The sequence below is a fragment of the Perca fluviatilis genome, chromosome 3 (assembly GCF_010015445.1).
Source record: "Perca fluviatilis chromosome 3, GENO_Pfluv_1.0, whole genome shotgun sequence".
Lineage (NCBI taxonomy): Eukaryota > Metazoa > Chordata > Actinopteri > Perciformes > Percidae > Perca > Perca fluviatilis.
Window position 1 is genome coordinate 9,206,610 of NC_053114.1, and position 26,546 is coordinate 9,233,155.

General features: G+C 39.6%; 1 protein-coding gene across 2 annotated transcripts in view; it reads right to left on the reverse strand.

The window, feature by feature from the left end:
- The window catches only part of arnt2 (aryl-hydrocarbon receptor nuclear translocator 2), a 76,336-nt gene extending 53,368 nt beyond the window's left edge, over positions 1-22,968 (reverse strand). The window contains exons 1-3 of one of the 2 annotated variants that reach the window (XM_039794769.1): positions 22,641-22,964; positions 5,645-5,756; positions 540-587 (exon numbers count right to left, since the gene is read on the reverse strand). In XM_039794769.1, coding sequence (XP_039650703.1) covers positions 540-587; positions 5,645-5,756; positions 22,641-22,671 — 191 coding nt within the window. In that variant the 5' untranslated portion in view covers positions 22,672-22,964. Of the gene's footprint in view, positions 1-539; positions 588-5,644; positions 5,757-22,640 lie in introns of both variants that reach the window. The other variant, XM_039794771.1, reaches the window with a different exon arrangement.
- Positions 22,969-26,546: the final 3,578 nt, after the last annotated feature.

The window sequence follows — 26,546 nt, forward strand, 5'->3', positions numbered from 1 at the left end:
CCTGTGTTCAGCAGAGAGCAGCTCCTCCTCACCACTCAATTTAGCAGAAACAGATCCACTGAAATAAAGCACTTCTTGTCCATCCTACAGACGTACACACTACACAATATGAGAAAGAAAAGGAAAACAAGTTGAGGTCAATTAAATGGGATAGGACGCATGAGATGCAGTGACAGAGAAAGACTTTAGTCCCTCTTTAAAAAAAAGGAAAACATAGACTGTATATTTGATGGAAGGGGGGGGGAAGTAATGCAGTCAATGTTACAAACACAGGGTATCTGCAGGGTTCTTAAAGGCACATTTTAGACCTTTTAAGAGATTTTTAATTAATCATGCTAAGATCAATTTAAAAACCTAAGAAAACTGATACATACTTGTACTACAAACCTTTTTTGAATTGAGTGCAGTAAAAAAAATGACATCCACCAACTTTAATGTATCATACCCGCAGATACCCTGAAACAGGACCTGTGTTGTCGTTGTGAACTATAGTTCTACAACATTTCAGGACCGGCGCTATCTGCCTTCGGTGTTCTCACCTTGAAAATTTGCTAGGTCCCTCTCCGTCTTCGTCGTCAAAGTCCATTCTGGGAAACAACCACAGGAAACACAGTTACTACTTCTGTTAGACGTAGAGCAGCTCGCGCTCTGTCATGACTAAATTCCCTGTGTTTTCTGGTATTTAATATGTATATCCACAACAATCACTTTAAACAGCTGAAGACAGCAGACATAAGCTGAAAATAAGATAAGAAAAAACGTTATTGTCTGCTCACACTGCTCCAACGATCAACAGATAACATTAAAAAAACATCTGTATGGTCACCCAACAAACATCTGACACACCTTTCCGTGCCACACAGACACACTTACATGTTTGTGACCTGTGTATCTGTATCTGTGTGCGAGTTTGAAGTTCTTCCTCATTTGATTCTGCTGCTGCAAAGTGATACAGTTATATCTGCTGACAAATTAACCAGAGCATCTGATGCTTTCCTCTTATGATCATGTCATTGCCCAAACACTGGGATTAAATCACTTTGACACAAAGTTTGAAAGCAGTCATAAGCGACAAACGTTTGCTGTGGGTGTCAGATGATAGCTTATCCACCCTGTATAAAGAGCTTCTCAGTATAACTAGACTGCAAACCCTTACCCACTAGAGATGCACCGATTGACCAGCTGGTGACCGGAATTGGCCGATTTTCACGTGATCAGCCGTTACCGGCGACCAGCCAGTCAGTCTGACATATGCCGATTTTATGCCGGTCAAATGCTGTAAATAAATAACATTGTAAAGGCTACCCTACACAATGCATAGGAATTATATATATAGGCTAGCAAATAATAACAATAAACCCACTATCAATTACATTATCTTAATGCAGTGTAAAAACTGTAGCATGTAAATAATGCACATAAAATTCAAACGTGAGCAAGGGCATTCAACAATCGCCATAATATTGAATCAACAGCCACGTGCAACCTAGCCAGCAGGTGAAGAACGCAAGCAACAAAATCACCAGCTAACAATGAATGACAACATAAGTTATACAACTTACAGTTCTCAAGGACGCACACACGCGGTCTCAACTGGCTAGTTATCCTCCACGACTCAAGTCTCTTTATCCTTTCTCCCTTTTCCGCCGGGTGGCGTGCATGCCCGCTCGCGGTGTGAAGCGCGTGTCCGCGCTATTCTCCGACACGCACTCTAACAATCACAGAAGTTTAGTTTGCTAAATAGATCAAATTTTTTTAGTTGGATATTGGATGTGAAAAGAAGAAAATGGTTCTTCCATAACATTGCACTTTAGATGTGTGTGAATTTCCCACACCATGAGTAATTCATATAGTTCTATTTTATAGCGATCGAACATGTTCTATGTTCTATGCAAAATGTAAAATGTTCTATTAAAGAAAAAATTGAAAATAAATATTTGTGTGTGCTGTAAAATGGTTAGAAAAAATGAAATCGGAATCGGCTAAAATCGGTATGGGCAGGTCAAACTCAATGAAAAACTGGAAATCGGAATCGGCCTAGAAAATTGAAATCGGTGCATCTCTATTACCTACGTAGTCTTGTACTAAACCCTAACTGCAAAATAATGGAAACAGAAAAGGGTGATGGGAATGAAAGGCAGAGCAGCGTGACATGGAGCGCTGTGACGTACGCCCTGCTTCTTCACCATTGTTTTAGTTTCAGTGAAAAATGCTAAACTCCTCCTGAACCAAAAAAGTATTTCATCAACTTCTGCAATCAGAGTCGAACTGAGAGAAAACTTTGAATTCAGTTTGAGGTGTCATCAAGCCATCCACACTTTCTGCCCCTTTAACATGAATTGGTGTATTTGTGCCTCTGCATACATTGTCCCCATTGTTAAACAAACTGACACTATCAATATAGAAAAAAGTTGCTCAGAGAAACAATCAGGCTGGATTATTATTATGAAGTCGCTTGTTGTGCAGAGGTTGAGGGGTTTATGGAGAAATTCACTGACGGGATTAAGGATCGGCCGATACTAGTTTTTCGAGGCCAATACCGATACCGATTATTAGCAGTTAATGAAACCGATTACCGATATTTGGAACCGATATGCATTTACAGTGAAAATGAAAATCTTTAAGTCAAAATTAAGATTTTGGAATGTTACAAACTCCGACACAAACCTTTGTTTAGATGCTTTAAGCAATTATTTAATAAATTAGAAACTTTCAACATAATGCCCAGTAAAAGATAGTCAGATAGTGTTGTGGGCGGGACATTAAGTCAGACTCCGTGGTGAGTGAAACCGAAGCAGAGGGACAGACACAGAGCTGTAGCCGAGCCAAAGTAGCACACTTTTTAAAAATTAACTTTATCGGTTATCAACCAAATAAGACGCTGATACAGATAATCTGCAAACTACTGATAATCAGCCATGTTACAGCAGTAATATCACCACTGCTCCAGCTAAAACAACTAAACAGTGACAGCATCGAATGCATGGACACTGGCAGACCAAACAAGCGGGCCATCACTTCCAAACATCAAAGATCCTTGTGTGGTTATTTGAACTATTTAAATGACTACTGACTCTATTATTATATGGGTGTGGTGAACTGCATTTAGTCTCTAGTCTAGCCCATCTACCAATATTGATATTCGTACATATGCAATATACAGATGTATACACTATATTTATTTATATACACTTTTTAATATACTTGTGTACCTAATATTCCTGTCTATTCTTTATCTTAATCTGTTCAGAATGTGGTCATTGTTCTTAGCTGTTATGTCTATTATATTATATTATATTATGTATTATATATATGTGGATACTGTTGATGTGTAACTTTACTAATGTCTTGCTGCTTCCTGTTGCTCTGCATGGCTTCTTGAGAAAGCTTATTTTGTTGTTCTAGCTGGCCTTATGGTGTCTTATTGGACTTGGCTCATACCGCTCTCCTCATAGGGAATAAAAGGAGCCGCTCCACTCTGCTGCCTTCGCAGCGGCCTGTCAAGGCTCAGTTTGTATGCATGATCTACCTGACGGCTTTATGCACCATGTCAGCAACAGGATGGGGATTATTGTGTCTGCTGTTGTCTTGGGATACTATTCCTCAACTACAATCTGGCTCATCCACACACGCACGCACGCACACAAGCACGCACACACACACACACACACACACACACACACACACACACACACACACACACACACACACACACACACCTTAATAAATAAAGCAACAATGATATAGACAAGAACAAGTCCCTGTTGTCTTCCTGTGCCATGTTTACTTGGCATGTTGCCTAGATCAAGTTTGTATTATTTATGCATGTGTATGTAGCCATAATGTCTGTGCATGGGTTAAATGCATTGCTTTGGCCCCTGAGGATTAGAATATTCAAGGTACTGAGCTTGTGTACATAGCCTGCTCTTTCCACACTAAAGCAGAACCTGTAAATGCCATTCACATGTCAAATGGGGTTCCACTCATAACAGAGTTTTGAGATCCTACTTGAAACATCCGAAAGACACAAGTGGTCGCATCGCTTCCCCCCTAGAGCTGGGCAATATATCGATATTATATCGATATCGTGATATGAGACTAGATATCGACTTAGATTTTGGATATCGTAGTATGGCATAAGTTATGTCTTTTCCTGGTTTTAAAGGCTGCCTGCAATACAGTAAAGTTATGTCATTTTCTGAAAAAGAGTGAACATTGGAGCTGCTTTGGAGGCACACCAAATCCCAACAAGTTAATTATCCTCTGGACCGCTGCAGTCTCCTTTTCTTTCTCTCTCCTTTCCGTCGGGTGGAGCGTGTGCCCGATCGTGGTGTCCGCGCTACTCTCCGACATGAACCCATGGATGTATTAAGAGAACGCATGAACTCCAACAATGACGGCTGATAGACGGCCTTTTGTACACCTTCGCTTTTTGAAGCGTGAAGGCTACCGTAGCTGCAATACTGCGTGGCGAGAGAGAGATTGATTGCGATATATGATCTCAATGCTAGATGGGAGTAATTCTTACACAATGTAGCTTTAAAAAAAGAAAGAAAAAATCTCATTGTGTAAATACTTTGTGAAAGCACCAATAGTTAACACTACAATATCGTTGCGGTATCAATATTGAGGTATTTGGAAAAAAACATCATGATATTTGATTTTCTCCATATCACCCAGCCCTATCCCTCCCCCCCTAGCATCAGGACCAATTTGGGGATCCTTGGGCAAGACACTGAACACTTTGACATGGAACTGCAGGGCCATGGATTGAACCACAAACCTTCCTATTGGTAGGCGACCGCTCTACCACCTGAGCCACAGCTAGGGCTGGGCACCGAACATTGCTACTTTTATTGCACCGACCGAAATACTCCAATCCTATGAGTATCGAAAAATTCGTATCGCGTCTGAGCGCGTAAGCGCAAGCTTATCTGTCCTCTCTGCATACTGCATATTACACAGAGCGGAGCTCCGACCGACACCACACACACACACACACACACACACACACACACACACACACACACACACACACACACACGGAGAGGTGCGGACGGAGTAAACTGTCTGCAGTTTTGTTGAAGTCACAGAGAGTCACGGTTGGTTTCTAGTGTGGTTACAGTTTTTTAAAACTTCACACAGACAGCGTTTGCTGTGATATGATATTAATGACGAGGTGAAAGCGGTCGCTGTGCTGTTGACGTTACACTTCCTCTTACAAGCACCCACAACGGTGGTTTCTCTGCCCTGATGACTGACTGACGTTAGTCTGAGTGAGCAGTTTTACCAGATTTTTTTTAATTTTGATAACTGTTTTGATTCACAATTAAGGTGGAAAATAAAAGCTTTGTGTTTAATGTATTTTTGTTGATGTTGAAATGGATTTTAAAACATATGGTATCGAAAAAAGTATCGTTAGGAATCGGTATCAAAACTGAGGTATCGAAATTGGCATCGGATCGAAAGATTCTGAACGATACCCAGCCCTAGCCACAGCCGCCCCTTACCAAAGCAGAAATGCATCAGCTTCTGGGAACTGTTGGCTGTTAATTTCAGACCCTGCTATAAAAACGTTTTAAACTCTTGCCGAAGTATTTGTAGTGGTTCATTTCCACAGCAGTTTAGCTGTGAAGATACTCACCCTCCTGATCTCCTCTTGCCCCCGCGGCCTGGCACAGTCCCGCCCATCCTCACCTGACTGGCTCCAACGGCCCCAGGCATGGCTACTGTCCCTGGCAACTCACTGCCCATCTCTGGAAGATACAATAGTAACAGCAAAACAGCACAAGGTTAGCACAAGTATCCGTCACATAGATGGGATTACCATTTAACTTACAGGCTTTCCCATTTGTCCAATTATTAGTGTAAGAGCCATTTTGGTGTTTGTGTTTATTTGATTTCAACCTCCTGCCACTTGGGGCAGTAGTTCATTGTTTATTAGAGGTAAGGTAACACATTATAAGTTTCATGTAAATCGGATGATGTTTGTCATATAAGGCTGATTTCCTGTTGCCAGCGGGGGGCAATATGACCAAAAGTCAGTATTGGCCTCTAGATAGGGCTGCACAATTAATCGAATTTTAATCACGATCACGATTTTGGCTTCCCACGATCAAATTTGTGTGATCGAGCGATATTTAAAATGCTTCATTCCCTTCATAGACCAGTTTTTGCAAAGCCAATCTAGCGCTCCATAAACCACTGTCTGATCACATGTCTCCATTAGCCAATCAGAGCTGTTCCCTGCCTGCACCGCGCAGCTTAGTTTCTAGATGTAGACAGTCACAGAGGACAGAGTAACGTGAGGAAAATTCCACAACAGGTAGGAGTCGGTCATCATAAGCCGCTCACAATGTTTACCAGTTTACCAGTAAACGCAACGTTTTGTCCCGTCTGTGTTGTTTTTCAGACAACAGCAGTGACCAGTGCTAGTTTGTGTCTTTTTGCTCATAGCTTTAGCAGCAGACTGTTGGACGTCCCACTGTTGGAATCCTACAGTGAAATACAGACACACTACACTGTTTAGCAGTCAGCATTTTAGCCGTGTTTAATCCAGTTACTACTGTGGCTAACGGTAGGCTAACGTTACCTGTTGTGTAACGTGTTATTAGTGTTTACTAGCGTGACATTCAGCGATGTTTATGTTGCCTCTAACGTGGGTTTCGGAGCATCAGAGCGTAACGCAGACATGTAAGTGGCAGTGTAATGAGCCACAGAAATCTGCGTAGCTATTCCGTCTGGTAGATACCAGGCACCACATGCGCCGTTAACGTGAACAGAAAATTGCGTTGCCTGTATCTTTCACGGCAAACTTGCATGTGTGGAAAGCGGTCGCACAACAGCTGAAATGGCATACTCCTTCAAAGTATCCTTCAATAAAGGAGGAATGCAGCACAATATGGATGTATTAGTAGGAATGTAGCACAATATGGATGTAAAAGCAGTTATAATTATATAATTATGTGACAATAAAATTTGTTTTGGCTAAAATCAACAAATAATCGTGATAATTAATCGTGATCTCAATATTGATCAAAATAATCGTGATTATCATTTTGGCCATAATCGTGCAGCCCTACCTGTAGATGTCCTCAGGCCTGGACTCTTGTTGATTGTGGGAAATTTCAAGCAGATATGACAATGTACACTGTAGTTACAGCCACTTTCTCGTTCATCGCTAAACACTTGCCCACACCGTTTGACGAAAAGTTTTTCTTTTAATAACTTTTCATCTTTAAGATGTTGAGGCCAAATTTGAAGTTGATCGGATGAAATCTCTAGGAGGAGTTCGTTAAAGCACTAATTTCGAACTTTCAATTCAAAATGGCGGACTTCGTGTTGGGTTTAGGGTATGGCTCCAATGACGCTTTTTGTACGTCTTGACATTCATGTACTGCAGGGGCTCCATTTTTTTTTTTACTTTGTAGGGGGCACTAGCGAGCCATTTTTGTGCGCCTATTCCCGAAACCCTTAAAAAACATAAACTTTCACAAGAATTGATGCGACCGCCAATTGTGGTCAGTTTTTGAGTATGTTAAGCCCCTCAAAAAGGTGATTCATTTGCCGGACGAAGGAAGAATAATAATTCCTTCAGTTTCAATAGGGCCTTCGCCGCTGTCGGCGCTCGGGCCCTAATAATAATGATAAAAGTGGGATTTTTGCAAGGATCTGTACCGAACAAACGTTTTTTTCTTTAGTCTGTAGGATACGATTTGTAGGCCGGGACGTCTCTGCAGCACCACAATACTTAATTCTGAATGGTTTGACACATATTTTGCCTTTAACAAATATTGCGAACAATACACAACCCTACAGACAGATACTGAAATACATGAAAAGACATTTCAAATATTGCAGTTATGCTCTATCAACATGTATTCTTCGCTGATACTGCTGTACTCAGTAAACATTAGAAAAGGGTCCCCATATTATGGGTCACAATAAACCATATTGACAGGCGCTGTAAAATTAACAAAGGCAGACTTAACATCACCAGTGCCAATCAATAAAGAAAATTATGTTTAGACATATCATGATTTCACTTCACTATCGTCTTCGTTGTGGTTTCATTTTCACATCATCGTGCACAGTGAGATTTTAAAGGTCCCCTGTGGAATTTCTGACCATTGTTTGGCTACGAAGCGACATTTTGATCAGCAGGTAACTGTTTTTGTATTTTTCTTCTGCTGGCACAGATGGATGCCCAAGCCAGAGATGCTCACAAGTCATTTTGTCCAAGTCAAGTCTCAAGGCTGTGAGCTAGAGTCCAAGTCAAACTCAAGTATTTGGTCACAAGTCCAAGTTTCTTATGGTTTTAATGAGCGTTCTATCATTTGCTGCATGTCATCTGGTCCTCAAAGCACTGTATCATCACTCCTTCATCTATTAGCATGGAGAAGTGTGTATTAGTTGATTGGTATATGAGCACTTTAAACAGACTATTGCAATGCAATATAAAAAAAAACATACAATGAAAGCTTTCCTTTAATGTTAATAACTATGTTTTGCCCCTAAAATGGATATAGGCCAACAGAAAAATATTGCTAACATTAATATATTGTGTGCTCTGATTAGTTTGGCAGCACAAAATTTTGTTTTCATGAAACCTCAACTCCTGGCAATTGCTCCTGCTGTTCTTCACCACTGTTATGGGAGAAAGAAATACCAGGAGTAACAGGCAAATCAGTTTTTAAAGTGACTTATTTTCTGTGCGGTTAAGTTATGCCACTGTGAAGAGTGTGGATTTCAAAGTATTTGGTAAGAATTTGGTGCGGTGGTAGAATAGGTTAAGGGTCTTTTACACCACCACGCGGTAACTTGCCACCTCCAATCATTTCGATGACGTTGACGTGCGTAACTTTTTGATATTAAAGAACATCCGTTACATTCAAGCCAATGCCAAATGAGTTGCTACAAAGCTAATTAAGACTATCAGCTCCACACTCCAACTCACGGAAGGCTGTATTATGTGGACGCGCCGACAGTGTTGTTGTCATTACTTAGAATTCCTCATGGGGGCGGCAGAAACTACGCACTATAGCTTTAACGTTGCATAAAGTTAGCAAACACCAGGAAAAGACAGCAGAGCCAGCCTCCGACCTCAGGAATTCAACCCAAGTTGGTAAGCTTGCTAGCGACTTTACTGTTTGTTAACATGGTTGTTAAGTGTTTTTTAGCTTGTTAACGTTACCAGTTAGCTAACGTTAGCCTGTTTAATGTTAACGGTAACGTTACAATTAACAGCTAACGTTAACGAGTCAGAATCTGACGTTTGCATTTACAGTGAGCGAGCTGACGATAGCGTTACGTTCGTATGAGTCAAAACTCTGCAACAGCTGGATCATGTCACTGACGTTACTACTTAATATTACTTACTTGCTCCTCTTCATCTCCTGTGGGACATAAGGCTGCAAAGAGATCTCTCCATCGCATTGGCAACATGCTGTGCATCTCCCTGTGACAGGTGCATCTTATCTAGCAGCTCCTCCAACTTTTAGGCACACCAGCTAGCAAACCAACTTCTTTGTTGTTGCCAACTTGGTCTTTGTTTGTGTTGTGACTGATTCACCTCTAGTCTCTAATCTTTTCAGATGAATTTAAATAAAAAGGTTGATCATATAATCATTTACAAAACATTCAAAACTGTGAATGTGTTATTTCTGTTTCAAAAGGCAGCAATAAATAACACCTGGTTCCTGTGTTTATTTAATGTCATTCATTTGCAGTGAAATTAATTAATGCATAATAATCCTGATAATCGTGAAACTTATTATTTTTCAGACTATAATCAGACCAACAAAATCTATAATTGTTGCCTCCCTAGTAGGCGGCAGAGGGTAAGCGGTTTTGATCACAGTGGTAAGGGTATGAAGCGGTTGTCGCCCGTGTGAATGAGTGCCACAGATCCTGCTCGCCGCTCAGAGATTACCGTGCTGGAGGTAACCGCCAGACAGCAGGAACCACAGGGTACAGCGATACCTTTGTAGTATCGGTATACCGTGCAACACTAGCTGTTCCATTCTATGTGAAGCCACAGTGCTGTGTGTCATACTGAGAGCAATTATACTGTAGCCTCCATCTTCCTCTCATATTTGCCTCTCTTTCTCTCTTAATGCATTATTTCGCTCCTTGCTCATACACTAATCCATTCTATTGTCCTTGCTTTTCCCCCTCCGTCTCTCCACTCCATTCCCTCACTCATTCATTTAGACAGATGCAATAGATATGCCAAACAAACCCTTCTGCATGCCCCAGTGCACCAAGTAACATAGTTAATATTTGATACAGTGTGTATTCCCCGCCCCCCAGGTCTTTTCCAGAGAAATACACTGATACTGCAGTGCGGGGCCTTCCGAGGAACAGTCTTCCATCATTCATTCATGAAGTGGGAGAGTAACACTAGCATCATCTGATGAAAAAACAACTTCATCTGACGGTCATTCAGACTGGCAGAAACACAGCAAACACTGCTGCCTTTCTGCTACCAGTCTGAATAGGGACTCTTTTACATGCACTTTACCATTCAACGTGTTACACCTGTGCCATAATACACATACATTAGGGCTGCACGATATATCGTTTCAGCTTTGACATAGCGCAATAGTCACATTGCAGGACGTTGCGATGGCAAGTCAGGTAAATGAACTCAAACACGTCATGCTACAACTTTTTTGCTGCTTCATACAAAAGGAAAACTAGCCCGGTTCTCATTTTCCATGACTAATCCAGTGTTTCCCGTTAATTAACTTAAGTCTAGGCCTGCCCAGTTTCCACAATGGCCGGCTTTAAGTTGGTGGCCTGCCGGCGCATACTGTCCTCATTGCGTCAGGGGCCTGGGCGATGTCGGCAACCCTTTTTGCTGTGCCTTCACCATTCATATGAAATAAGCTGTTATAGCAGCTCAGGAGTCAAAAAAGCAAAGGATTGAGTGATACATTAAAATTAAATAAAATAAGAAGACAAAAATACAAATGAAATAGCTATCAGTATCAATATAGCGTGCTGAAAGGCCGGTGGAAAGCTTTTACTAAGAAAGTGTGCAAAATAGAGTTGGGTACCGAACTCTGTACTTTTTCGAGTACCGACCGAATTATGTGGGTACTACCGAGGACTGATTCACGGTTTTCACAATTTCAGTACTTGAGAGCACGTAAGTGCAAGCTACTCTGTCCCCTCTGCACGTTGACAGAGAGCGGATCTCAGCTCTGACAGTGTGGTGCCGACGAGGCGAAACTACGTCGCCTCTGCAGCTTGTTCAAGTCACAGTGAATCATGGAAAAGCCAATACAGTGGTTGGGAGTTTTTTTTGGAGTGGTGTGTAAATTGTTTAAAATAAATAACGAAATGTTCTAAATAAATAGGTTTGGAATTATTTTTACAACTTATTAAATGTTCTGTTATTATAGAGAAAAAGTACAGATAAAAGGTACCGTTGGGTATTATGAATGATGAAATAGGGTACACCCTTTCTTGACTTTCCGACACTTGGTGCTTACAGTCAGTACCAAAAAAGTTTCCCTTATAATATACAAGCTGGCGGGCCGCCAGGCCAATGGGAACCCCCGCCAGGCCACAAAAATCATTTTTTTATGAAATCAGTTAAAACGTTGTCGGTAGCCTACCGGTTACAGACAGGATCGGCAGTTTAGCGATTAAAATATTTAATCGCATGATTGTCTATAGTTAACTGGTGATTAATCGCAAATTAATCACACTTTTTTTAATCTGTTCTAGATGTTGCAAAAAGGATATTTTTCAAGTTGTTAATGCTCCTATCAAAATGAGAGTGGAGACAAATATGCCTGCTTTATGCATATGTTTCTTATTATTGCAACCATCCATAAAAATGACAAATACTGTCTAGAACATTCTCCAGAATAACCTCAAAGGTACTGCATACTCCAAAACCTGCTGAAAGCATAATATGGTAAACTCAAGCCCATCAAGCAACAACAGATGGGCCATTATCCTGAATGGAACATTACTAGGTAATAATTACACAATGTAGTGTTAAGTGTCCCACTTTACACTTGGAAAGGTTAACTTAAAGGCTAACTACCGTTTTTTTCAACCCTATTTTCCTATGTTTTTCTGTCCAAGTGACTGATGGGAACAACAATCTTTGACATTGGTCCAGTATTAGGCAAGATCGCTGCAGTCGGCAGCAGGGAAACAAGCTACAATGTAAGTTAATAGGGCAATTGTCCAGCTTGTATTTACCTTCACAAAAATGCTCGTTTTGCCACTGACAGGCTTAGATTATTATTCAAAATGTCTGACAACATTACCTATCTCTGATCCTTTCCATCATGTTGTCAGACACAACATTAATCTGAGCCTGTCAGTGGCTAAACAAGCACTTTTGTGAAGGTAAATACAAGCTGGACAATTGCCCTATTAACTTACATTGTAGCTTGTTTCGCCGCTGCCAACTGCAGCGATCTCGCTTAATACTGGACCAATGTCAAAGATTGTTGTTCCCGTCAGCCACTTAGACACAAAAAAATATAAAAAAAATAGGGTTCAGGTTGAAAAAAAACGATAGTTACCCTAGAGTTATACTGAGAACAAAACCCACTGGCCCGCCAGGCTAAAGCAGTCAACCCGGGGGAAACACTTCCTAGTGTCACTGTCACTCAGCACAATGTAGCTAAAGTGATAGCAAGGAGCACTAAAACCAACAGTCTCCCAGCTGTAGGGCTGGGTATCATTCAAACAGTTATAAAAAAGTGTTGTATTAAAATTAAAAAATTCTTGTAACACTGCTCACTCAGAGTAACATTGATAAAACTGGTTATGCTTTTGGATAGGGGTGCGCCAGTCAGATACTCAGGATTGGTATCAATCCGAACTTGGCCAAAATTAACAAAAAAAGATCAACTTTTTTTCCACAACATGAACATATTATAAATAATAAATGAATAAACAAATGACATTGTGTACAGGCTAATATTGAACTAACTAAAATGCAAAGGAATGTAAACAAGCAAATACTTTTTAGTGCAAACTGCATAATGACACAAACCTTTAACAATAAACTTGGTGACTGCCCTGTTGTCAACATTGAACTAATGGAGAACTAACTTAAGTGCAAAGGAATGTAATTGAATTGCCTTGTTGCTGAAAGGTGCTGTAGAAATAAAGTTGCCTTGCCTTACAACCTCAGCCTGTCAGTCAGTCACCAGGGCAGAGAAACCACTGTTGTGCCTGCTTGTCTCAGAGGAAGTGTAACGTCAACAGCACTGCGACTGCTTTCGCCTCTCCATTAATATCATATCGCAGCAAACGCTGTCTGCGTGAAGTTTTGAAAAACTGTAACCACACATGAAACCACTTTATCGGCGTTGCTGTGACTCACTGTGACTTCAACAAAACAGCAGAGCGGACATAGTTTGCTCGAGTTTACTCCGTCCGCACCTCTGCATGTGTGTGTGTGTGTGTGTGTCGGAGCCAAGGGGGTAAGCTTCGCTTCAGAACTCAAACCTCCTCGGGCGCCATTTTGATGCTACAAAGTGATCACCTCCCGTTAGCATTCCATTGACTGCCATTCATTTTGACGTCACTTGACAGCAAATAACTTTACATCTGAAGCGTTTAAAGACTCTATTTGTCCAATGTTTATTTCTAAAGAAACACGACAATGTATAAAAGGCTCCATTACCTTGTACCTCACGTTATGGCTCCGTGGCAGACGTTTTTGTAAAAATAGGCTAACGATTGTGTCATAACCACGTGACTTACTGTCGCATAGGAGAGGAATTACCGTATAGTACAGGAGAAGCTCGCAGGCAGTTTCGACTTACGTTATCTGTTTAAGTTTAGTTACTAATGTTAACTAGCATTTTAGTTAGCAATAATTAGCCTGTGCCCATGTTATCTCCTTACATATACCTACACTCTCCGTCTCTGCAAGATTCGGAATGATTGAGATTTCTCTTGGCACAGCTACCAGAAGACTTACAACTTTCAGACAGGTTGCTCACGTTGTCTCTCTCAGTTGGAGGCTGCGCAGAAACGCTCAGCGCTCACCGGAAAAGTGCTTCTAATAAACTTCCCTATCCCCGTCCAGAGCAACGGGATCTGTTGGTCCACTATATACTGTCTATGGTCGGAGCTCAGCTCTCTGTCTATATGCAGAAAGGACAGATAAGCTTGCGCTTACGTTCTCACATACACGTTTGGAACAAAAATTTTGCACCGAAAGATAAATAATTTTTCGATACTCATAGGATTGGAGTATTTCGGTCGGTGCAATAAAAGTAGCAACGTTCGGTGCCCAGCCCTACCCAGCTGTCTATTACTGGGTAAGCTGACAATCTCTGCATTCCTTTAAATGCATGCCAGGTTTTCCAGGTTTCTTTGGTGCAGTGTCTTAACGGCACATAGCAACAGTCGATCAGAAGTCTGGTTTTATGTAAAAAGCCCCGAGGTCAAATGCATTAATGAGCCTGTGGGGAGACCAGGGGGAATGTTGCATACTTTCTCCTTTTCAATCACTGCTCTCCCTCAGACAAGGTTGTTTCTATTCTCTCTCTTCAATGTCATCTTTTGTTTCTTTCTACAGATGTCTTTTCCCAAACCACCGAGTCTATCAAACAGCCTCAGGGCAATTACCATTCTGGACAATTAATACTCCAAAAGGGAATACACACACACACACACACACAGACTCAGGGTCTGTTCGATGAGCCAGACCATACAATGATAGCAATTATATCACATCCACAGAGACAGAGCGCATCTAAGTCCCTCACCGGAGGGGAAAACAACTCTTTGCTCTCCATTGACTTGTTTGCGTGAAGGAGCCTCACTTTGAATTCCATCTGAGAGCAAACAAAAAAATGCCTAAAACTGGTGTGTGGTGAAAAATTTTGCTTTTATGAAGACAAAAGTGGATACAGACATGAGGAATCAGCATGTGGGAATGGGAAGACATTGTGTTACCAAGTCATATGTCAGTATTAGGCTAACTATATTTGTAATATAGTCAAACAATGAGAGTATGCAGCTTGTGTTGTTAGTGGAATGTGGATAAATCAGAAAGCTATGCAGCATTATGTTTGCAAGTGCCTTAGCTTGCTAACACATAGCTAACATTAGCTTACTTAGGGTAAACGTACCCATTAAGCCCAGGCACCATTTAAGCCCACTTGCAACTTTGAAGTCAATTTAAAAAAAAAAAGAGGTGGCTGTCTTACGCTACTCATTATTTCATCTAATCTAACAAGTTCTTATTTACACATCAGTTTTTGTTGAGAACCAATCACATTTGTCAATGCTGAGATATGCCAGCCTACATCAATGCAGTCTCAAGGATTGGTAAGCCATCAAAAATTAATTTGGCGTTTAAAGTACATTCATATTATGGAAATTGAGAGATTAATGATTTGATTGTTGTGTATTATCAAGTAGTTTTTTGCCAATTTGTACTATTTGATTTCATTTGGAAAGATGGGTTTTGCTAGTTAGCGTAGCGAGCTAATCACAAGGTCAAAATATAACCATACTGATAGATACACTGCCGAAGGATTAAAAATGTTAAGTATGTACACTAAATGTTTTCTTATTCATTTTACATCAATCTACAAATTAAGACAAAATAAATGGTTTGGGTGGGCTAAATATTTTTTTCAAATGCCTTTTTTTCAAGGTGGGCTTAAATGGTACAGTGAGCTAAAAAGCAGGTAGTGCAAGCCGACTTTGAATGAAAATACCTTGATAATTCTGAAAGTTTGGCAACAGAGAGACAACTATGATGGGAAGTTTACAGCATATTTAGGCTCCAGGCATATCTTTATAAATTTATTTCATTTTGGTGTTAACATATCATCTTTATTTCCCCGGTAGTCACTGTAGAACCATTTAAGCCCAGTATGTTCCATTTAAGCCCATCTCATGTGTTTCAATAGGAAATTCCTGAAATTATGAGTTTGATATGAATTTCCGATGTAAAGATTTGTAATTTTGTCATTTTTACTGTAATCCTGTGACTCTGATGTTCTTTTACCTTACTGAAGTCATTAACAAGAGTACATCACAGATCACACACTGGCCAGAAGTATTGTTATGTAACCTAATTTGCATAATCATTTGTTTACAGTGAGAAAAATGACATCAAAAAGGAAGAATTACAGCAGTTGTCCTAAAATCATCAGGCATGTCAGAGGTTCATACTTTGCCGGGCTAACCTGCAGGGTGCTGACCCTTTTCACCTGGCAAACCACCAAGAAATCAAAATGCTGTACTTTATGAGCTGTTTTGCAAGTCATGTTTGATATCTGATGTTAAAATGTTATTAGTGCAGGTGATGATGAGTTGGCAAAAGCATGCCAACAAACTTTTTTTTAAATACTTAATATAATGTAACGTAAATGTTAATGTAAGGTTAATGACTTAGTGTCAGGGTTTTTACTACTTTTAAAATTGTTATATTATGAACATTAAAAAAATAAATAAAACCTATGAATGTAACTTATCAGAATAATAATTGTAGTCTTATCTTTTTTCACAAGCTGCTCTTCAAGTCATGTTTGTGGTTTGATGATGGTCGTTATTGGTTCAAGTGACAAATTGGCTAAAGCAAGCCAAACATAACATGAAATGTTTTTTTTAGATACTTGTTAATGTAAGACATATTATTGAATAAATATTTGGTGTTTTCACTAACTATAAAATAATAATTACTTATATTTTGTCAATCATTTTTGTTGTGGGCTTATTTGGAACACATGTGGGCTTAAATGGTGCCACGGTACCAATTAAGCCCATGCCAGACTTTTTACTTTATTCATAAAATATCTTTATTTTATATGATAAAAAATACACAAATAAATAAATTTACTTATATTTTAAGAAATGATTATGTTAATAAACTATGTCAGTATGTAGAAAAAATAACTGAACTCAGATTTTGGTGGGCTTAATGGGTACGTTTACCCACAGCTAACGTGTACTCTTTGGTAATCCTTTAACATGCTTTAATCTGATATCTTTAGCTACCTACAGGCAGTTTCAGCCATTAGTTGCATATTGTGGCATTGATTGTTTTCCCCTCCAGTGGGTGTGGCTTTTAGGGTATGCACGAAGTGCTCTGTCTCTATACAGCTGTTAAACAAATATATATTTTTAATGCACTGGTATCGACTGATACACAAGTTCAGACATCGGTATTGGTATCAGGAAGACATTTTTTTTATAGGAACATCTGTAGTTTTAATGACAGCCATGAGTTGCATTGATGTGTGACAGCAGGACAGTGTTTGTGAGCAGCACTCTGCTTTAAAGGACTAGATTTGGGGAGCAGGCAGGTTTAAATTTGCTGAGGTCAATAAATAAACTGCAGGTCCCAGGATTTAGATAGTAGTAACCAGAAGCATGAGGTCAACAAATAAAGTTGAAAAGAAGATTAAAGTTACCAGCTGCATAGTCTCGCATTGCCACCCTTTCTCCACAATGCTGTGGAAATACTAGAGGTGTGAATCTTCACTGATCGCCCCTCTATTAAAGCCATGTAGGATATTTAATTCATAGCTTTTCAAACTTCAAAAACAAAACATTCTGCAGTGCTCTAATACTAAATAAATTGGACACATAAAACTACAGCACTGAGCACATGGCACTTCCTGAATGTGCAAAACATAACAGAATATGTAAACAGAAATGTTGTTAGGCCACATTAAATTGTAAACCGAAATAATCGATTATGAGCCTGCCGATTATCGATGCAGCATCATCCATGTCCACAATTCAATGCATCAATTATTTGATTAATTTCAACACCTCTGGGAAATACGACTGGAAAATAGTCCTTTTTTATTCAATCAAAAGTCACAAAATGAAAAACGAGCACTGAAAGGTTTAACAACAAACTCAAATGACTGGCTTCTCTCCTGTATAACTGACAATTACACTGTTACTTATTCCACATGTATGTCGGAGAGATAGTCTCTTCACTCAGAGAACAGACCACGCGTTTTCTGGCGGTAGTTGAGACCGTTGATGTTTTGTACTTGAATTTGTCATTTTACAGTGCACAGAGAGAAATGAGAACGTAATCAATGTGAAACAATAGTAAAATAAGCCTTATTCTAAAGCACAAATAAATTACCACCAAACACTTAACAGATGGTTTTTGTGAAGACGGATGCTCTTTTCTCCTCTGCATTTTATTCGTTGCAGCAGTAAACAAGAAACTAGGCTACTCTAGTATCGATGTATGACCATATAGGATGAAGGGAGAACATTTCTCTTTGTTTAATATCATTAAAAGTAAAGTTAGGTTTTTCTGTCTGCTTCCCGACTCATTTTAACAGAGAAAGAGAGTGATCTGCATGAGACAGAGCCACAGTGAACTGCACGCTGTGGACGCATGTGTGTCTCAGCCAAGAGAGGGAGAGAGAGAGGGAGGGAGAGAGAGAGAGAGAGAGAGAGAGAGAGAGAGAGAGAGAGTGAGAGAGCGATGGTACTCTCTAACATTATAACGCTGGGTTTTACAGGCAGCTTTTTTCTTCCACTATTGCTCTGCAAAAGTTAACTCAGAGTCAACTTTGGAGAACGGGCGGGGGATTTTCTATGCCAATTTCAAGGCTGCTGCTCTGCACTTGTGTTCTGATATTGTGAAACACTTTTTACTTTTTACCTTTACTTTTTACCTGGATTTACCCTGCAGAGATCTGAGGAGCAGTTAACCATAGTCCTCATAAATCCACCGGAGTTTAGAACGCCAACACAAAGAAAGAGGAAGGTAACAGACATCCGGCGGAATTTCCGGCAGCATCTGAACAATCCCAGAAATGGAACGTCGTCGATGTAGACTACAGGCTGAACAGTCCCCCTATCAGCAGAACTTTGTTAAAGAAAAAAAAAGGAAAATACCAACCGGCTCTAATTACGGACCAAATTTAACGATTCAATTATATTCACCATCTTTTCTGAGTTTGTTCAAGCATGTCCTGTTATTCAGCAAACACATAATGCAGCAAAGAGCACTCACCAGAGACCGCTGTGTTTCTCATTAACGTGAAATGGGCAGAAAGGTAAAGCACTCCGGCGAGAGGGACCTACTTCATAAACACCACTTCAATACAACACAGTGCTTTCTATAGTTAGTGTAGAAAGCTAATCCAACCACAATATGAGGCAGGACAGAGACAGAGAGATGTTGGCAGATAAAGTAGCAAGAAATCACTCCACTCTTTTGAAATTGCTGGATACCTGTCTTTCTGTACTGTATCAAATCTTTTTTTTTATTCCAAACATCCCTCAGTGTAAATGCCTTTGTTATACAAAATCCTTTTTGTAATTTAGATAAATAAGCCAAACTCCTAAAATGCACGTACCAGAGCTTTGCCTAAAAGAAATACAATACGAAATTTACAAAATTGGTGCTTCAAGCCACAGTGAACTTCGGGATAAATCTGTTGATTATTTCTCCAATTGTTAAGTCGGGTAAAATGTCAGAAAATAGTGAAAAATGCCCACGTGTTTATATGTCTTGTTTTGCCCAATCAACAGTCCTCAACTCAAAGATATTCAGTAAAGCATTGCGTGTCAGGCCTTTTGTCTGATAAATGACTTGAAAAACTGAATGATTATCCAAATAGTTGTGGATACATTTTTTGTTGATTGACAAATCAATTAAAGGGCAACTATATAGGATTTTCAGGATTATACTTGCATACCATCAGAAATCGCAGATAAAGGTTTCTGGACCAAACACTACCCAATCGGACATATTTCAGCAGTAATGCAACCTGGAATTTGGGAGAATTTAACAACATTGGCAGCCCAGATGACATTGTTTACTGCCGTTAGCCATGGAACAACTTTAGTTAGCAGTTGACACTTATAGAATATAGCAGCAATTTCTACAGTCAAAAGTCGCAAATAAAGGATTTTAAACCCAATACTACTAACAGAAAATGTTTCAGGAGTAATGTGACCCGAATTGGGGAGAATTTAACGACACTGGCAGCCAAGGTGACATTGTTTACTGCCGTTAGCATGTAGTTACATGGGACAATGTTAACAGCGGAGTGGCTTAAAAAAAACACTCCAGTCCTTCCTACTTGGAGCAGATGACCAATCATAGAAAGCCGGCTTAGAGTTGCGTAAGACTAGAAAAAACTGTTGAAACCGGAGTGTTCAGAATAGTTGGAAATCTTAACGTTTTAGCTCACAGGGATTTGTCTAAAATACGTTTACCTCATTATTTGAAAAGATATCTGAAAAAATCCAACATTATTACATTGTAGATATGACAAAAAACACGGAAAAGTGACCTTTCATGGAAAATTTTGTACATGCAGTACAAAAAGTTTTCTATACATTCTGCAGTTTGATCTGTATATTTTATGGTCCTGAAATCACTGTTGTCCTCTCCAAACACACAGCCCTCATTAGGTAAATTCACTTGTTATGTCTAACATGCTCTTACACCAATTGGATCTGGCGGACGGCCAGCTGGAGGTAATCCTGCAGTGACACAGCATTCCCACATCCCTGGGCATCTGGTCTGAGGTCAACACACCGGACCGTGCTGCCACGCCAGGGGACACAAGAAGGCTGATCACAGATCAGCAGGCTAACTTTGCCCTCCTCTGGCTACAGCAGCAACAGCTGCAGAGTTAAGCATGACTTATTCTTACTGGGTCTCATCAGCGGATAGAGAAGCTGCACGTAGCTCTCACTGCACGCTTCCCTCAAACATTTGAGTGGATCATAACATTACAACAAACACAACATGCAGGGGACAATAATTAAAGCAATAGGTTTGTCCCTGGCCTAGAGGGTTTGTGCTGCTTTCATACAAGATAAATTACTCTTATTTGCCACGACAGACAGTCCCCTATCTTTTTAAACAAGAGAAAGAAGAGGAATTTTGCTTTGTCTTTTCACAGTGCCCTTCTTTTATCTGACAGGGTTATTTTCTCATCTGTTCATTGTTCATTCTAACAGCACCTCTCAACACTCTGTATGCAGCCAAGGTGCTAATAACCAGACAATTCTTTATTTATATTCCCTTTTCATTTGCATTGCCAATGAAGTGGCACAGAGCGTGAGGTAGAGTATGGTTGACATGTTTTCATATGCAGGTCTCAGAAGCTCAGAGAGTCTGTCCTTTACACAAGATTAATTACTTATTGCCACTCTTTCATGATTTGGACAGATCCTTTTGTGTTATTTTCTTATACTTGAATACTTATTAAATCCTATTTGAGGAGGCTAAAAGCAAAAGATGCCATGTGGAATCATTATACCACATTTCTTTTCTAATTATGCTGAATAATAATAACTTCAAGGCATATCCACACAGACAGTAACATGTAATTGCTACAGTACAATTTGTACAATTAGCCTACTTCATTCAATTGTAATTATGTTAATGTATTGCCATGGCAGTTGTCTCAGACCATATTAAAGTGATTATCTGCCTTATTTGAACACTTTGTAATTATCAAGCTCACTAGAAACAAAGTAATGAGAGCAAGATGTTACAGTATTTTTTTTAATTGTACTACTACTGTCTAATATGGGGTGAAACATATAAAAAAAATCTATTAGGATACATATATTCAAATTTAACTGAGACCCGTGCTTTTCGCTGTAGCCTACCTGTACTAGTAAAACCACAGCAACTGGGAGAACATCACGCCAGACTCTATTTAAACATTTATCAATTTACACCTTCTTTGTTTATCCGGAAACAAACATACCACTCAGACATTCACACTAAGATGTGTTATATATTAACATCGAATTCCAATAAATCGGCAAACGTGTGATCAACCAAGGATCGCGTATTTCAATAAAATTGTAACTTTTATTAGGCTAAGTTACCGGTTCACACAATTCTCTGCTGCCCACCGAGAGAAAGGACTGAGTCAAAAACAGGGGCACGGATTCTGAAAGTTAACATATTATTAAAATACGCGGTACATGGTGTCTGCTGGCTAGATGCCGGATTGCAGAATGATTTTAAAGGAATCGTGAAATGTTAATGTTGTCTCTCGTACGTAGGCCTACCTCAAGCCAAATGCCATAACGTTATTGCATTAGCAGATTTTTATATTGGGTTTAGCATTTCGCTCTGTCCATGAAAGCGGTAACATTACATAGCCTACCAGGGCATCTAAACCCTTTCAATGTAATAATGAATCAACAGTCGAGCAACAGAGAAAGTGTCAGCCTGTCTCCTATTTACGACAACAAATGTTAAAATATCTCCGATGTAGGCTAACATAACATATGAAGGGCAGTGATGTAGCGCAACGATATGCAAAATAACCTTTTGTATCACAGAATGAGGAAAGCAAAATGAATGCATTTGGCTAGCTTTACGGAGAAAAACAGGAGCAAAGATGCGATACTGTATGGGAATAAATGCATATAAATACACAACAACCAATTGTCGTTTTGACACCTAAATTGGTGGCAAAGCTGTGAAGAATAACAGTGTTGTGAACGGCGGTTCAGTGGGGGAAGGGGGATGGATGCTGAAGCCAGGCTTCGGCGGCCTGTAGGCGCTTCAGCCCCCTTCAGCAACAGTGTTCCGAAAAGCCAGCTTCCTTTTCTATATCCAGATAACATAAGTAAACATTCCGTTTCGACTCCACCAACAAACTGGGATACTGACTTACCGGACGGGTTGACAGCGGCGGGAGTTGCCATGTTTCCTCAATGGAGAAAAATAACAAAACGGCAGCGAGCGATGGAGATGACGCACAATACGGCTAAAGAGCCCCCGTGAGAGACCGTCTAAACTCCGCGGGATTAGCACGCGAGGCTCGGTCCAACCGCCTCACATCCGGAGAAAAACTAATCCTCGTTCAAACGACTAAAACAGCCTGTTTCTGTGCGGTGTATATATAGTGTATTTTTAATGAAAATGTTCTCCAAGACCAGATTTAGTGAAATGCAAGATGTCTGAATGGTAGCACCGCGAGATTTTAGGGTTGCTTGAATAAATTAATGTTATACACTGTGACTGCTGCAGTGATGAATGCAATCCAAAGACCATGGTAAAGACGTATCATGGTGTGTTGAATGTAATGCTACATTGTGTTACACACAGTTGTTACACAGTTGTTTGTGTGTTAAGATATTTTCACTCTGTGTAGCCTCTATAGTCCACTACACGGAACTCTTCCAAATGTCAAAAGCTGCAGTTGTAGACCACTGTCTTTACCACGAGTAGTACGTTGCTAGCGCGGCTGCGCAGGTCGGATTGGCTCATTACTCAACATCATCATCGGTGTAAACCAGCCCAGCAAAAGTCACAAACATGAGTTCATTTAAGAATACCCCAGCCTTTTGGTATAATGTTCTTCAAAGCCACGGTTTAAAGTGTGGCCAATTTACTTTATACTTTTACTCCACTACAATTCAGAGGGACTTAATGTACTTTTTCCAGTCAGATTATTAGTAAAAGTTATTATCAACAAATTCACTATGATATATTATTATAAGGTAAGATCATGGTTAGTATGTTCAAAAGAGCTTCACCTTTAACAACTGCAATCTATCAATGATTATAATCCAGTAATATAATATATTTCTTTCTGAAATGGGCCATTTTGCATAATGAGTACTTTTACTTTTGGTGCTTTAAGTATATTTTTTCATCATAACATTACTTATTTCAGTGCTGGACAATAATCTACATATCTTTTGATAGTTTTCCTGCTGGGTGACACAATTGTTGTAAATTGAAAATGTCAACAAATATGTTGATAGGGCAAATGAATCATTATGCAGAATGGCCCTTGTCAGTGTTATATTATTATTTAAAAAAAATATGAATATATTATTGATGCATTAACATGTTTTGTAAGCATGCTTTAATGATGTAACAGGTTAATGTAGAACTTTTTTATTTCACTGCTGTCGGCTAATTTTAAAATTTTTGGTGGTTTAATCCATAACTGTGTGGATCGTGTGTTTTGAATGTAAAACACTAATATGAACAGTAACTCACAACTAGCTGTTAGGGTCAAGTTAATGCTGGCATACTGGGTTAATCTTCAGGGGCATTGTGATGTTCATCCTGCAAAGAGCATTTTAACAGCGTGCTGGGAACACAACGAGTCACATTTCATGAATTTTGGATGGATTGGTGATGCTGAAGCAGCAAGCATTGGATTAGGTCAACTACACCAGTCATTTTCAATCACCTCCATTCCTCCCTGGTTCCTCCCCACGTCAAGTGTAGACCTCAATATACATCAGGAATTAAGGAAAGAATCAGAACATCTTCAAGTATGGCTCATAGTCCAGAATTACTTTAAGAATCATTGCTCAGACCCAGTTTTCGTTTTTACAGATGGCTCAAGGCAGACAAAGGGTGTGCAGGTGCAGCAGTATATATCCCGTTGAGTGATTCATCAATGAAAAAAAGGGTATCGGACCATTTATCAGTATACACCACAGAGTTGTTGGCAGTGTTATTGACATTACATTGGATAGAGGAGAAGGAAATACACAATACTGTTATTGAATCTGACAGTTTTTCAGCACTATCCAGCAGTAGATCAGATAGATCATTTAGAACAGATATTATCAACAAAAAATAATGTACAGATTGCAAATTAAGGGCATATTCACAAGTTTCATCTGGGTTCCTGCTCATGTTGGTGTGGAGGGAAATGAGCAGGTGGATATTCTGGCCAAACAAGCACTCAAGATTACAAAGGTTTCACTAAGCAAAGCTGAAGTCAAAACATCCATCAGGACACATGTACAAACGACATGGCGTATTGGGGCATTAGTGAAACGTGAAGGCATCATAATACACAGACATGTTGGTGATGGGAGGAAGGTGGGCTTCAAATGTAGGGAAGAAAATATCACTCGTCTCAGAATTTGTCATACAGGTCTCACTTATTTATTACATAAAATACTGGAAAATGTACACACTGTAAGATGTGGACTTGAGACTTGATGACTTGGATATATATATATATATATATATATATATATATATATATATATATATATATATATAACGTCAAACAAATATAGAAGCACCAAGTTGTATAATGTATCAATGTTTAATGTTGTAGTCTGGCTGTCAGTATTTCACTGTTTTAAAAGTGATGGAAAGTAATCATTTGTTTTTGCATTGATTCCATTTATTTCACTGAATAGCAATAATTTAATACAGATTAAATTCATTGTCATACTTTTTGTACTAGTTATACAAACTAGCCAATCATTTTTATTAGATAGGCTAGTAATACCTTGTCTTTTCTCTTAATAAAGACTGGATACTACAGGTAAGAGTGCTTTGTCTTCTGTGTAAAACAGAAGTGACTTGATTTGGGACTTGACTTGCCTTTACTAAGGACTCGACTTCGCTTGACATAACCTGTGACGTGACAAAAAACTCAAGATTTGTTTAAGACTTGGACCAAATGACCTGAGACTTTCTTGAGATTTGAGTAAAGATGACTTGGTCACAACACTGTTGTAACCAGCCAGAAACTGTTGAACACATACTATACATTGCAAGGAATACCCAGAGAGATACTTCGTAGGGCAAACCACAACAACTTTTCACTGTCAGGGCTTTTGGGAAAACAGCAGACAAGGCATATAACAACATTATTAAGTTTCTAAGAGAAATTGATTTAGTAAATAGAATCTAGTTTTTTCTTTCTTATTTTTCTTTTCTGCATTTGTTTCTCGTTTACACTCCAGTCCAGTTGGTGGCAATAATGCATCTATAAGTTGGTTTGCCAACCACCAATAAACCACAAAGAGGAAGAAGAAGACGAAAAAGCTATAGTTCCCTCCTGATTTCATAGTTCATTGGTAAAGGAGAAGCTAAGGCGATGCTCAAGTAAGAAATAATGAAGAAATGGCAGGACAGATGGGACAGGGATAACAGTAGAAGAAAATATTATAGCGTGCAGAAAACCAGTAATACACAGAGTGTGTTTAGAGGAAACAGAAGGGAGGAGACAGTTTTAACTAGACTAGAGTTCGACCACACGGGATTAAATAAAACGTTGTTTTGGTCATGGAAAAGTTTATCAGATGAATGCTCTGAATGTAAAATTACAGAGAATGCGGAACATATGCCCACGCACTGTGGAAAGTATAGGGAAGGGAGTACAAGATTAGCTCAAAAGATTGGTAAAGCAGGAAGAGAATGGAACCTTGTGGGTATTCTGGGAATTCTCATAACCCGCTTAACAGACCTAGAGAACTTCTTCAGTAACCGGGGTATTCCTGCATGTATACGCATCAACCGGAGTGTGATCGGGTTTAGCGTATGTGCATGCACCAACTGCCCCTTCCCACTCTGCCCTTTCCCACTCACTAGTGGTTCTATTTTGTATGTGCTCCGCCCTCTAAAGGGCTTCGCTATTGGTTTACCCTCTCGAGGCTCTGCTTCGGCAACCTGAAAAAGATTTCTGCACTCACCGCCCAATCAGGGGGTAGCACCCTTAGGCACCCGGCCCCTCAGTACATGCATTGCTCGTCTCCCTTTTTTACTCAGCCACATTGAGTTATATCTGCGATTATTTTATGTCACCATCGGG